Consider the following 15,197-nt stretch of genomic DNA (forward strand, 5'->3'; position numbering starts at 1 on the left):
CACCGCTTGAAAGAAATTATATGAGACAGCCTTCATGCCCTAGAACAGAGGAGAAACCGTTTTTGCTCAATCACCTGCTTGTCCTGACATTTACAGCTTCATTATGGAATTTCTCATGCTCATTTTGGGGAGCAGTGATGTGGGGTGGATTAGGAAGCCCAAACAAGCCAAAACCCCACAACACTGATGAACTAGGTATTAAATTTTCCTCTTCAAGAGCTTTTCATAAAACACTTCCAGATCTTTTGTTCTTTGGCTGTCTCTTTCATACAGTATGCAGAGTAGATATTGATGAGTACTGTTCAAAATCGTGTTCTACAGCCACCCAGATCAATACACATACATATGTAGACACTTCCAGGGAGAACTGGAGATTTTCTCTAGTACTTTATTTTCCATTATAATCTTCATTCAAGACATCCATAAGGGGGGCAGAAAATTCTAATGTCAGAGATGACAAAACAGTCACATCAATAAAAATACTGTGTTTTCACAGAATACATCTAGCTCATGGCATTTAATGCAGACTTTAAGTTAGACTGAAAATAATACTTGAAACAGGCTTTGTAAAACTCAGACTGCTGTATAACCTTGTGTGTATTATCAATCTTTCTAAACTAGTGAATGGGGGTAAAGGGCTGACTTGCCAGGGTCATAGCCTTGAAGTAACACAGAAACAAAATCCAGGTTTTCTGGTTCCTGCTTTAAGCACCAGATATTTCCTTTCTGTACTCAAAGAACTTTTGAATGTTGGTGTGTTGACATAACGGGACCTAGCTGCCAGAGCCTGGTGCTGAATGTATTTTTCAACTTCTGATACATCAGTGAAAACTTTTTCAACATCAGGGGTGACAACCACTGTATTGTGAAGAGATGAAGACATGAACCTCTGATGCCAGTGGAAACTAAATTACTTCTTACTTCTATTGCTGTATCTTTGAAGGAGAGATCCTAGGAAGCTACTTATGCTTCCAAACAGGACAGTTCTGAGCAAAGTGAGCCATCCACAGCTGAGATAATGAAATGTTTCATGTTGTGGCAATGGCATTGCTCATTCTATTTGCAAATGTTAGCAATATTCAATCAAAATATACAGAACAATACATAAGTTTTTAATACAGCTTTGAGTGCTTTTTCTCCAAAGGATGCCAGGACTTTCATGTTAGCTTAATCCTCCCAGGCAGTGTAAGGTAATAAAGATTTTTTTTTTTATCATGTGAAAAGGCTTCAAATGGGGTAAGAGGAATATATTGTCCCATCCTTCTGATTCAGGTTCCAAACTGAGGAACTAGTCAAATCTTGAAAACTTCAGATATTTACTTTATGTTGTTAAGATGATGGTCTCTACCTAAGGATTGCTTTGTCTCCAAGTATGGAGTTGTTAGCTATTGTCCAAGAGAAGTATTCACTCCTGAGCCTACTTCTCTGGAAGCTTCCGTACTGAATACAGTTCAGAGACTGAGCTAGAAGCCTGGATTTTAATTTGTTTTTCTGGGTGCATTCTCTGTTTATCTCTCAGATACATTTCTGGGGTGATGAAAGGGATATGACTTCTTTCTGAATGCCAAAATGTTATTCACCAGGAGCTGTTGTTTTGAATCTATGTGCAAGTAGCTTATAAATGTAAGAAACTATTATCTTTTTGTGTGGGAAGTTTTGTATTAAAAGCAGTGCATCTTCAGCATATTCATCCACTAATCCTTCTCCTAAATGGTACTATTTTTAATCACTTCCCACCACTGAAACCACTGTGCACTGTTGCATATGTGCAAAGCTAACTAGTAATCTTTGTGCTGAAGTATAAAGAGAGAATGCATGTTTATACCAGAATCTGGTAATGCCTTGTCTATGAAAACAGCATTTCTGGACTGGTTTTGTGCCTCTCTAACTGATTATTTCTTGTAAGAAATGCTGCTGTATACAGCTATGGATTTTGAATTATTATGCCTCGAATAAAAGAACAACAAAGCACACACACAAACCCACCCACCCAAACAAGGATCCCTAGAAAACCTCCTAAAGTTCCTCTAATGCAGAATCTCTCAGAATTGTTTAATGTCAGATTCTGGCTGAAAAAACCACAACATGAAGCTGAGGAAATACTGTTCCATGCAGCAGTGAAGGTCACAGATGATTGATACATCTTGACTCTCTAGTCTCTCCTGTAACCATAGCAGGTTTTGGCAATGCCTTACATCAGAAGTAACACCCTCAAGCCTGAAAGGATGCTGTGCTTTGTCCCCCTTGGCCTTTCATGTGTTCTGTAAGTATTCAAATTATTTTAGTGATTTTCCAGCTAATTTAGTACTTTCTTACAGCAGCATATATGCACTGGGAACAATGAAATGTACTGAATATTGCCTGCTAGGTGCAAGCATGTTCTTATTGATTAGACCTCAGTTGAAGAATAAAATGCTCATCTGTTAGGTACCTGTCATGCACTAAAAGCATTAAACAGGCCTTGTTTTGCTCCCCCCCCCCCCTTTTTTTTTAATACTATTTACTTAAATGCTAAGTATGAAACAGAAAAAGCTATAGGAAGTTGTATGTAGCTGTGAACTGTCTAAGCAAAAGTAACTCAATGCTCTGTAGTCAATGGAATACACAGCACAGTAAGCAGCAAAGGGAACATAATGGCAGGCTTTCTGGGTTGTTTGTGTTGCATGATACAAATCTAATACAAAAGAACCTAATTTAATTTCTGAAGCTTTTAGTGGAACTACTTTTTTGTTTTCTCCATAAGCTATAATTTGGAGTTCTTTAACACATTTAAAGCATTTTCAGCAGCAGTGAGGGTGCAGGATCCCTTCTTGAGGTCAGCCAGTTTGCTTTCTGGCACTCCCAAGTCTGACTGCAGCTACCTGAGCCACAGTGTGTTGCGCATTGGGATAAGGAGCAGGTGAATTCCATACCAGCCATTAACAGAATTAAGCTAACAGAGTAATTCCAAATGTCAAGGACAATTGCAATTCTGTCTCTGAATCTAAGCAAGAAAGAAAATAAATGGTTTATTAAGTTTCATTCATCGTCATCTAAGTAATTACTATGAATGGGAGCCTCACTGAGTGAGAGAAATCCTGTTTAAATTCTTTGCTGCTCACAATCATGCTGCTTTTGGGTAACGTGTCATGAATCGTGGTATGCCAGTGGCATAGGAACACAAGGTTGCTTCCTTATCAACACATCTCCAAATAGGAACGAATTTGGGAGTAAAGATGTCCAGATTCTGATATCCATGTTTCTATTCTCTCTGAGGGGAGTATAAGGCCAGCTTCTGTTGCTGAACTTGCTAATCCAGCTGATGTTTCATACCAAGTGCTAGCCTCTTTAGTGGTGTCTTATATCTGCTGGTGTTTTTCATTTTATAGTGTGATTATTTTCAGAGCAGCTAATACCTCAGTAAAGATAGTATTTAAGAATAAAGACACAGGTAAAGTGCTTGCTCAGCCCAACACATTCTTAGGTAACAATAATAATTACCATAAAAATAGCTTTATAAAAGTCAATATTTAGCGTATAATTGATAATTAATTGTTCTGTCGAAATGGGTGTAGAAAATTCTAGTGTCTTTATGAAACCTGTGGCATTAAATCTCTGGGCTGATGAAACTTAGAGTAAGACCAGAATCTGACCAGGGGAACCTCTTCCTCTCCTCTGCGGTGCTCTGGTTTCCCCATTGTTGATTCCCGTAGTCCTGAGGACACAGTGCAGCTGCCTGTCGCTCCTCGGGGCTGGGGGAGCGCCGAGTCCCGTACCGACCGGCGTGTACCGCCTTCCACCGCCGGGGGGCGCCGTGGCACCGCGCAGTGCCGCAGCCGCCGGTTCCCGTGCCGGTGTCCGCGCTGGGTGACAGTGTCACACCGGGCCCCTCGCCATTCCCGGATCCCCGGGAGAGCCGGGCTCCTGTGCCGCGGCACCGACAGGACTCTGTCTTTTTTAAGTAACGTGCTGCGACCCTTCACTGGACTCTGCGTGTCCCTGCTTCCCAAACGTGTCCATCAGTGACTTCAGGGTTTGGACTGATCATGTTTAAAACGCACATATCGGTTTGAGCACGTGACAGAGCATTAAGCACTGGGGGATGTGGCCGAGATCCTCCTCTTAGAGCTGCTCAGAGAGCCTTGTGACTTAGATAATAAGATTCTAGGCTGGATTCCTGTGAAGTGATCAAAATTACTCATTTCCTCTCTGCCTTGCTAGTTACTGCTGCTGGTGGCGTGGCGGCTTTGTTCTGTTGTGCATATAGCCCTGAAGTGTGAGGTTCTAGGATGGTTTTCTGTTGCTTGAACCAGAGTACCATGTGCTTGGATTCCTTAAATGGGTCTTATTTTTTGCCCATAAACATTCAGATTTCAGAACTGGAGACAGCTGACCAGCCCCTGCTACAGCTCCATCAGGCCTTTAGACAACTGACTATTGTGCATGCAAAAAGCATGAGCATTTGGGAGCCATCCCATTTACTGTACATGTGCAGGCCACATGGACAACACGAGTGCTGTGAGTCCTATGTTCCTCAGACATGTCACATTTGGTACACAGCGTGTCCAATGCATAACCGGCCAGGAAGTCTCTGACCAGAAATGTGGTGATGTTTTGCATACCACACCATGTCATTTATCTTTAACTTAACCTTTAAATGCTCACTGCGCTTGTGTGTTTTGTGAAGAGGATGTTAGAGGTTCAGCATTGTCTAGAGAAGTGGTTTTTCTCTCAATTCTCCCAAAGCAGCTGTCCTGATCGCCTGGCTTTGCCCCTCCTGCCTTCCCACTGCTCCCAGGCCTGAGCTCCCTTCTAGACTGTGAGGGGTGCAAACAGTGGTACTGGAGCATAGTGGTGGGGTTTTGTGAGGATATTGATAGTGGGATCAAGAGAAAGGCAGCTCCAGGAATGCCTAGATGACAGCTCTGCCTGGCTAAATACACTCTGGACATCTGTCTAGTAAATGTTATTTGATACTAGGAGAAAAAAGGCAAAACTACCTTTTTTTTTTTTTTTTTTTCACTTGAAAACAAACAGGTTAAATGAAAATATGTATTAAATAATTTCCAAGTTGATGCTAAGATATTCTAAATATAGAAAATTACTCATTTTCTATGAGAAATGATTCTATTTCTTATTGCAGAAGCAGCAGGCAAGATGTAAATCCCTGCTGAGCAGACAGCACACCTTTGATAACCATCTTGTTCTTAAGGAGTTTTACATATATGGAGATGTTGGTTGTTTCAAATACTTCAAGAAATATTATAGATAAAATCTGTCCAGCTTTAGATTGCTTCATAAAAGTAACTGGTTTAAATGAGTATAAAGACAAAAAAGAAACACTTGAGAGGCTCTAATTATTCCATAGGCTGTGGTGTTTTGTGCAACAGGCACTGTGCTGACCTCTGCCAGCACCACACCAAGACACAACTAGTGCCAGGAACCAGAAGCCACAGTAGAAGGCTAGTAGAAAAAGCAGTCATGGCCCTGCTTCACTGTGGCATGGCTTTAGAGTATGGGACCCTCTTAAGCTATTTTAATGGGAATGTAGGGGAACATGCCTCTTAGTTATAGTAATGAAACATATTTCAAGGATGAGCTTGACTTCCAGCTCCTCTTTTTTTTTTTTTTTTTTTTTCTGCTATTCTCTCTGGTTCAGAGGCTTTAGGGAGTTTTTTCAGTGTTTTTTAGAATTTGAAGTTAATGACAGCTGAACATTAGCAACTGTAAAAATAAAACTGCCATCAGGCTGTGACAGTTGTGGTACCTGTAATCCTATTTACTTGGTATCTGGCAGATTCTGTACTTCCATCCTGAGGAGAGTTGTGTGTGTCTTTCTATATGGCTATCTCTGAACCTGAGAGATGCTTCCTAGTAAACTTGAACAAGGCAAAAAAGTCTTCTTTGGAATACTGTTGCCAGGCTGACAAGGAAAGATAGGTTATAACAGAAGTATTTTTCTCTGCTTGACTGAACTAAGGATGTTCACCTCCAGTCTGTATGGAGGAAACCTCGGAGCATTCAGTGTCCTTTGTCCTCACAAGCACTGTGATTGCTGTGTCTGGTCTGAACCAGCTGTCCCTTGTTCAAGAGCTGATCTCTCCTAGACTAGCACTGATGGAGGATGCTTGCCTCGGAATAGATAGCAGTGAGTGGCAGTGACATGCCTGGAGCTGTCTGTGCTCCTGCTCTCTCAAGAGGGTAAAGGAGGGGGATATGGTTCAAGTTCCTACAGCTATAGCTGCTCTTTGGAGTGCTATAAGGCTGGGGGGGAGGAAGGGGGGAGTGCTATGGCTTTGCCCCCATACAGCATCTGTTAACACAGGAGGTTAAAGTGATCTTTCTCTGCCTCTTGCCCCAGGAAAATAAAGTTTCCTCTGGGGATACAGACAGAATTACGCACACCTTCCCAAATGTGTGGTTTCTGTAGATTTGGAGAGTAAGGAGAAGAGTATTTACTAATCTTCTCTGAAGCAGTATGAAGTGGCCACAGCCCCTCTGTGATTTTTCAAACCTCATGCCATTTGTCATGAGCCTTCACACATTGAATGCCTGCTACATATCTCAACTTTGAGGTCTGGTTTTGTCAGTGGTGCAATCCTAAGGCTTGATCAAAATGGTTTCTATATAAAAATGAAGTTTCTCATGTATGTAATTCCCTGTGAAATGAGATCACTTTATTGCCTTTTCAGACCAGGAGAGGTGAAGGATAACTTGTGGTATTGCATGTGCTCCTTGGCAAACTCTTGTTCTCAGGGAACTGCTCTAGTATCAAGCCTTTGCTTGTTAGGGAGAGCAGTTGAGAAGTAGCTGCTTTCCTGGCTGTACAGGGGACACCTCACTGCTGTGGGAAAGATCACTGGAATGTCTCCAGTAATGACAGATTCCAGTAATCAAAGCAGGAAGCAAATGTTGCCACAAGTGAACAGGCCCATTTAAGATGTGCCGCTGCTCACCAGTGTACCATATCCGTATCTTACAGTGAGCATTTCACAGTGGTTGTTCTCCTACAAACCCTTCACTTCAACTGCTCAGTCTGTATGTTCAGAGAAAAAAACTGAGAACACATTTTGAGCACATCCTGGGAACTTGAGTTCTGCTCTTACTTAGGCTTGTCAAATCGCTGGAGGCGTTCTGAGGGTTTTGTGGTCATGCTGGCCATGATCCTTGTTGAACTGTGGAAAGGAAACCTTTTCCCAACTGTAGGAACAGAGCCTAGACTCCATCATTGTGAACCAAGAGCTTGTAACACAGATGAACAGGTTACCTGTGTTCCCATGTCTGTAATGCATCAAAGTGCCTTTGGAACTGCTTGGAAGTGTGCAAAATAAAGCACTAAGTATATAGAAGGCACAGGTTTTCATGAGGTGCTTACACCAGCTTTATTCTGGGTCAGGAGGTCACTGTATGTGTGTGGCGTGCTACAGGAAAAACCTTCCTTTCCATGGGCTTACCTTAGAGCCTTAACACTTACCTTGAAAAAAAAAACCCAAAAGCCTTTTTGTGTGTCTCTCAGGCCTTGCAATTTCCCAACCGATCTGTAAATGCTATCACATTTCCAGGGTATGCTGCATTATTTTTTGTGCTTTTTAGTACACGTAAGGTCGAATGTTCTGAGCCTCCAGCTCCATGGATTGAGAACGGAATTACCACGTGAAGGCAGCATCCTTGGGATTATTTCCAGGAACAGTTCCTGAAGTGGGAACCTGATACTGAACTTCCGCGCGAGCAGAGCCTGGGCACGCCACCGGTGCGCCCCGGGAGGCGCTGAGGCTCGGAGCGCATCGGTAGAGGGTTCGATCGCCCGGTCTCTGCCCGACCGGAGCTCGGGTCGGGAGGTGCAGGCCGGTCCCGGCGCCGCCGCCAGAGGGTACTCGGGGAGTGGGAACGCGGGAACAAAAGGCGGAGGTAAATTCCCCGGGAGGGCAAACCCGAGCCCGCGTCCCGCCGGGCGCCGCAGCCCGCAGGCTGCCTCCCGCTGCCTGGGGCGGAGCGGGGAGCGCTCACCGCACCCCGGGAGGCGCTGCCCAGCCGGCGGGGAAGGAACGCAGAGCCCACGGCTCCCGCAGCGGCCCCGGCTCCCCCCTCCCCGCGTTCCAAAAGTTGGGCAGTTTGGTGACGTCAGGGCCGCGGCAGCCAATGGGCGCGGCGGGAGGTGTTTTGGGCGGGGGGGTGGCGGCGCGGCGGGCGCTCGCCCGCTGCCATGCACAGCGCTGGGGCGCGGGCGGCCGGCGGCCAGCGCAGCAGCGGGTGGGAGCGCCGCCGCCTCCGCCCCTCCGCCTCCCCGCGCCGCCCCCCCGGCCCCGCCGGCCGCCAGCGCGGGGGTGCGGGCCCGCAGCAGCAGCGGCAGTGAGCGGCGGGAGGCAGTGCCCCGGCAGCCGGCGGAGGGCGGCCGGTCACCCCCGCCGAGGGTCACCTGCCCAGCCCAGGTGGGGCGATGCGGAGCGGAGGAGGCTGCTTTGGAGATTGCTGCCGCTTCTGAGGGATGTTTTGTGTGTGTTTACCTCTGCTCCCGGTTTCTCTTTCATCTGAGAACGCATCTGGCTCCTGCTCTGTTAAACTATCTGCCTCCTGGTACCGTTCGTAGATAACAGAAAGAAACCTGAGCCCGAGAGGCAATTCCCCACCTTCTTCCACCTAACGTAACCTTTTCAGGCGCCTTTGAAGGTTTGCTGGTGCTCCGGCGATGATGGCAGTGGTGGGTTCCCTTGGGCTGTACTAAGAGCCTCTTGTTTTCTTTTCCCTTTCTTCTTAGAGGCATTTCATCTTTAAGGGCCGGCTGCTTGCGTACACTTTTATACCCACCGAAGCTATCAAGAAACCATGTTGTCTGGTGGAAGAAGTGCGTTTCTGTGCCTTGGAATGATATTGAGCTTTTGGAGCTCTGCGAGTTGGATGCCTGTCGGAGGATGCCCACATAAATGTACATGTATTGCTTCCAACGTGGATTGTCACGGACTGGGACTCAAAACTGTACCGAGGGATATTCCCAGGAATGCAGAGAGACTGTAAGTAGAAACGGTTTCAGGGCTCGCAAGTACTTGTGGAAGCACCTGGGATGAGTTTCTCAACACCTACCTATCGGTGCAACATACTTACTAACAGCAGTTTCAGTAATCAAACATGGATTAATGTTTTGGGGAGGGAAGGGGAGGAGCTTTCCCGAACTCGCAGCTCTCCTGCTGCTGTTCTGGCTTTTAAAAAAAATCAGCTGCTTTGAGAGTTTCACCTTTTATTTTTTGGGTTCACTTACCATCTGGTTGCTTCTGCGTTCCCTTGTCTAAATGGAGTTTAGGTCTCTACCTGTGGTGCTGCCAGCAGTAATCATTGTCAATGCAAGCATCAGTTTACTAGGTGACTAGAAACCTGGGTGCTTTCACCTGGTGGCTGGTAGCAGTTTCTCCTTGCTTTCTCAGCATGGTGACTTCATCACCATGGAAAAATCGACTACTGCCATAAACTGATTCAAATGGATAAGAAGTCCCATTAAAGCAGCCTCTAATTTCTGTCTTAAACTGTGGTGGGGAAGCTGGTTATTTAATTTCTAATCTGCTTCAGGGTTTATGATAGTAATGTTGTGGGGCACTTCCAGACTCCCCACGGAAGAATGTAATGAATGTGTGCACAGAAATCTCCTGTATCATAACTTTTAATGAGTTTTTTTAGTTGACTTTTTTTCCTTGCTTAATAAGTTTATAAGAAGAAAGCTAAAAGCAAACTTCAGTTCTCTGATGCAGTTTTGGCACTCGGTTGGTGCTGAGGACGGCATCTCTGACGTTGCTTAATGCATAGCATATGGCATGTTTCAGAGAGTGCCCGGTGCTAGATACGAAGATGTCCAGAATGGAATGTTAAACAGCTTCAGAGGCTCTGTGCTGGGCTCCGGCGTGACTTGTGCCTGATGTGGGTTAGCTGATAATTGAACCATGTTTTTGAACTTGTTTCCAAGTGCTGTAGGTTGTACGGCCTGACTTCCAAATTCATTTCCTTCTGGATCATAGAGCTAGGGAAACTTCGAACTCTCAAGCAAATTTTCCTCCAAGAAAGGAAGCTAGCTGAAGTTACTAAGCAAACAAAGTTTTTTGTGCATAGTCCTTGTCATGATTAAGTTGTGTCCCAGAATGGGATTTTATAGCATCCTTGACTGCTGCTAAATTCATTTTATAGTGCTGAGAGATCTTAAATGATAGCAATATGCAGATAGATTACTATGCTGTTCTAACATCTTTCATGTTTTGTGTCTGTATCAGCCTTCCTTTTCACCCCAGCTGGGTGAACAATAGTTTTCAGATGTCGCTGTTACAGAAAGCTTAACTTCTGTGTTCTCTCCAACTGATGGGTAGCAAAAACCCCAACCCCAAAAAAACAAACCAGTACCCAAGTAGTGTATCACGGTGCGTATGGGTGATAACCCAGATGTTTTGTATGCTTCATTGATGATGTGTGTTTGGGTGGTTTTAACAGTCAAAGCCTAGCATTAAATGTTTAAAATCACAAATGCAAGGTTAGGGGGCCACCGGAGAAGAGTTTCAAAATGCTAATTTATTGCCTAAGCTTTAGGGGGACTGAATTGTGTTACTGGGTTTTCACTTTTGAGGATACTTAAGAGAGATGTTAGCTTTCCTTGTCTGCTGTAAGAAGCTAAGCTAGAAGAGGAAGTTTCTTAGCTTTTGTATGTTAAGAGTTAAAAAGAATGAAAGAGTGTAATTGCTGTGCTCTTGGTCCTGATGATTTTTGGTGGTGTTTACAGATTTAAATTGTAGATGAATGGCTGCATGAAGAACAATAGCAGCTGTTTCACAATATTCAGTCTGAATATTTAACCTCAGAGATATGCTACTGATGAATATGAAATGTAGCTGTAGTGGTTTTTTTTTTGTTTTGGTGTTTGTTTTTTTGTTTTTTATTTTAGATAGTGTATTATTGAAGCATTTGGCGACTGAAACCCTGTGGAAATAGCACACGGCAGATCATGTAGTAACACATTATTCTGTGTTTTAAAATACTGGCTTCATTTTCCATCATGAGCCTTTCACTGGTTTTATAGTGTTCACTGTTGTCTTTGTTACTACTGTGCTTAAAGCTTGTGTCAATTCTGTCAAATCCAGACTTGTACTAGTTGCACTAACTTGAGTTTTCCGAGGTAAGCAGTGAGAGAAAGGGAAAACGTGATAATCTTCCGAGTCTAAATTCTGCTTGTAGATCACCAGCCAGCCGCTGGGTATATCGGAATATCTCACTTTCCTCTGCGGTCCACAGCAACCTGTAACTCTTCATGATATAATGATGGGTTGATGTGTAGTCTTTAATTAGTTTAACCTGTAAATAATCCCAAATTGATTATATCTGAAGTGACAAAGATATTTTTAATGTCAGAGAATTATTTAGATGTCGGGAAAATGATTTTAACAAGTTTCTTGGTGGCCACACACCAGGTTACTTTTTAGACTCTTGTGCTCTGAAGAGCTCTTCAGTTCTTTCTGCATCCTCTTGAGCTGAGAAGTGCACATACCTGTTCAAGTCGGGAAGTTTTCTTTAATTAATAAGAGACCTAATGACACCACTTAAAGTATTTTGCCACTAAGCTTTTAGGATTATGTTTGCACAGATGTTACAGGTTGTTTGGGCTAGCGGAGCCAAGGTAAATGGTATTTAAATTTGTGTTAATATGAAACCCTAGGAAAACTGAAAAGACAACAAGGAAAAAAATGGGAAACGTCTTGGAGGAGAAGGGGAAATATGTCTTATTGTGAAGTTCTATTAAATGAACTTGTGATGATTTCCTGATACCCCAAGGAATGGGCATCACCAGAGCTTTGATTACTGACTCTTCATGAGAAATGTGATGTACGCTTTCTTTTCTCACTCCCTGAATGCTTTGAAGGAGTAGTTTTTGTAGAGTTGTTGTACCTGTGATGTCTGTCTTGAGGGGAATCCACAAATTAACCAGTGATCACAGAGTTGTAGAACTATCCTAAACTTTTTTTAAACAGCTTCATTTTTAATAGCAGCTTTACAAATATAGCAAGTAGTATTAGGTTTATGTTGCAGTTTACCTTGTTATTACATTCTTGTGATAGTCCTTTAATTGTGTGGTGTAGATTGAAGCTTTGCTCAGTTCGGTTTTCTGCAGAGCTAAAAAGAGGTGAACGCTGTGTACTGCTGCACAAAGAAATTGTTCAGTTTGGAGAAAATAAGTGGTGAAACAAATAGTTGTCACTTCCAAGAGCTGCTTCCAATTATCTTTGCTCTAGAGAGGGAACTCTCAGAATAGCCATCTCACACAGGAAGAGAGACACATGGAACTAGGTCTGAGATTTTCCCTACATTGCAAGATGTGATGCTCTGCAGGGGACCTTGCACAAGAGCAGGGTGGTACAGCTGACCTTGTGGCTGCTTGTCAGTATTTACCGATTCATCCCACATTTGTTAAGTAACTTTATATGCTACCCAAAAGAGGAGTTTATAGACTTTTTGTGTTGTGAAGAACTGTAATAATAGTTAACTTCTGGGGATGGGTGCAGTGATTCTTTTATTTAAGCTGATTTAAACTGATCTTTTGTGCTAATAAAGCAGAAGTTAGGGCTTAGAAATTAAGAATATGTAAATACATCCATAAAGATCTTAAATCTTGCACCTTACTGACAAGTTCTTTAGAGAGCTCCTTTATCAAACTCCTTTAACCAGTTTGTTTAGCAGCGCTTCCAGTCTTATATGTGATTATTTATGTCATTTTCTTCAGTGGAAATGTTTTCTATGTCTGTAAGATATTATACATGTGACTTTTTATAACTTTTAATAATGCTGATAGTCAAGTTTAGCTTGAGATGATGTGTAAATGCAGTGAGCAGATCAAAGCCACCTGCTTGACAGTTGTGTTCTTCAGCTCTGAAAGGAACAAGGACATGGAGAAACTGCTCAGTCTTCTAAGTCAGTATCTGCATTCTCTTTGAATATGAGGCACGAGCCTTCCATTGATGTCTAGTTCAGCACATTATGTATGTATAGAAGTTTTTTTGGAGGATTTAGCCATGTTTGAGTTGTTGATTAATTTATTCTTGGTGGCTTAGAGTCTTATTTATTTGATTGGTCTCCTGGGTTAGTTGTTGCTTTGTCATTTACTTTGATGGATTCTTTACCTTACTCAGTTGATAAAGCTTGCAAGACTAATCCGTTCTGCGCTTTGTCTGAGTAGCTAAATTGAGTGTGTCTACATTTAGGTGCAATTTAGAAGCTTAGTCATCTGCTTACTCTGGAGTTTTCATGTGGTCTGGGGTTTCTGTTATACAAATATATTATTATGGTGTTTTTGGCCTAGGTGCATGTAGCTGCTGAAGTTGCACTGCGTTGTAATAAGTCCTCAACTTCCTCAGTTTTGTCTCCAAATTAAATCTAAGCTCCTGTCTTGAATGCTTCCATGTCACTGCCGAACACAGTGTTAAACACCTGCAGGTATAATTACCCTGACTCTTACACTGGCATTCTGTTTCTGTAGACTTGTTCTCACTAGCGATCACCACTCATCTGTCTGTAGTGATAGTCTACAACACCTTGCATGGAGCATTTCCAAATCTTTACTTTCCTAAGTCATGTGTCAGTAAGTAGACACACATGGCTCTGGCCTTGAGCTTCTCTCAGAGCACTGATCCTGGGAAAACTTGACTGAGTTGCTTAATTTAATTCGGGTACTTCCCTTTACTAACTTAATGCTGACTACTTGTGCTAGAGTGGACAGTGACGTGCCTTTGTCTAGGATCAGAGTCTTGCGCTATTAAATTTGTTACCTCGTTTTGAAGTGACGGAAACAGGAAGGAGGATGAAATTAGTTATTGTAATTTGGTAGCTACAGAAGCAAATAGTGGCCATTGTCACGTTGTATTTGTGTGCACAACATTTGGTTAGATTCTGAGATCAAAGGCACCAGAGTACTTACTGCAGAGTTTTGTAATGAGTTGCTCTGAGTCTGATTGCATTTTTCATTTCTTACTTCTGTAGCTGAATGTTGATTCATGTGGAAGAATTTGGTGAGAGGAAAGTTGCCCCTCTGAGGAACACCTGTGTTCTTTTAGCAAGGCCTAAAATCTAGGTGATAAGTATTGCTTTTCCCCCCTGGAATCTGTGTATGTGTTCAGTGAAGTGTGTACTAAGGTCAGTATAGCTTACCTGGACAGATGGATTGTGAGGCCAAAAAGAAGGCAGTACTAATACTTCTATAGTCATACAGCAGTCTATATAAAACCCCTTGTGTTGTACACTGCTACTTGTAAGCCGATTGCTATGAAGTGATTTGATCATCAGATTGAGTACTGTAAGTCATCCTTTGGAATGTCAGTGCGAAGCATTTCTATTTTTTTTTTTCTTTCAGTTCAAGCATTTCTGGTTGTATTTAAAACAAAAATAGCCTGTCCTGCACAGACACTAACATCTGATATGCTTTGTTGCCTGCATTTCAGTGGTATCTAAGCTATTCCTCAGCTTCCACAGAGCATAAAGAAAATGGTTTTCCCACAGAAATCTCACAAGATGCTTGGGGAGTTCTAAGGGAGATAGTGGAAAAGATCTTGGCTCTGATAAGGACATTCAGTGAGAAAGTTTCAGCCATTGTATGTGAGAATTGAGCTTGTTTACTGGAGAGACTGTTTGGAAGACTTAAACCAGGACATGTTCCCTCCCAGGCACACAGCTTGAATGACTTGAAGCTTCATTTTTCTGCAGCTCTTGATACAGTTCTTGTGGCATCCACAGTGCTTGATTTCCCTGAGCTGCGTCTTGCTGCAGCTGATCTTTTTAGATGGATTAGCTGTTTCTCTGGTGGTATAGTGGGGTCTATTTTTCCTTTATCTTGAGAATTATTAATAAAGAATAATTAATATTTTAAAGAATAAATAAATCTTAACAAGATTTGATTATTCCTGAACCAAGGCAGAGAACAGAAGCCATTGGTTACTATTGTAGTTATGCTGGTTAACACTTGGTGCACTAGAATTAACTGAAAACCGTTTTGCTTCAAGTTCCAAGCTGGAATCCTTTCCTAGACACTATTGTGACACTCCATGTTTTCCACATATTACACCTGGTAAGGATGGTGTGCTGATAAGAGAAACTTTCTGAAGGCTGAACTTCAGTTGAGCAGTTGAGCTCTCTTCCACCTTTGGCTGAGGACTGTAGTTGACCACCCAAGAAATTTTTCAGGCAACTAAAAGGATTTTTAATATATC

General features: G+C 42.8%; 1 protein-coding gene across 1 annotated transcript in view; it reads left to right on the forward strand.

Annotated features, from left to right (window-relative positions):
* Positions 1–8,802: 8,802 nt before the first annotated feature.
* Positions 8,803–15,197, forward strand: part of SLIT3 (slit guidance ligand 3) — a gene marked incomplete at its 5' end in the record, with an annotated part of 525,497 nt that continues 519,102 nt past the window's right edge. Inside the window, one exon of the mRNA XM_080626822.1 lies at positions 8,803–8,987. Coding sequence (XP_080482948.1) covers positions 8,803–8,987 — 185 coding nt within the window. The remainder of the gene's footprint in view (positions 8,988–15,197) is intronic.

Source organism: Psittacula echo (genome assembly GCF_963264785.1).
Source record: "Psittacula echo genome assembly, chromosome: 11".
Classification (NCBI taxonomy): domain Eukaryota; kingdom Metazoa; phylum Chordata; class Aves; order Psittaciformes; family Psittacidae; genus Psittacula; species Psittacula echo.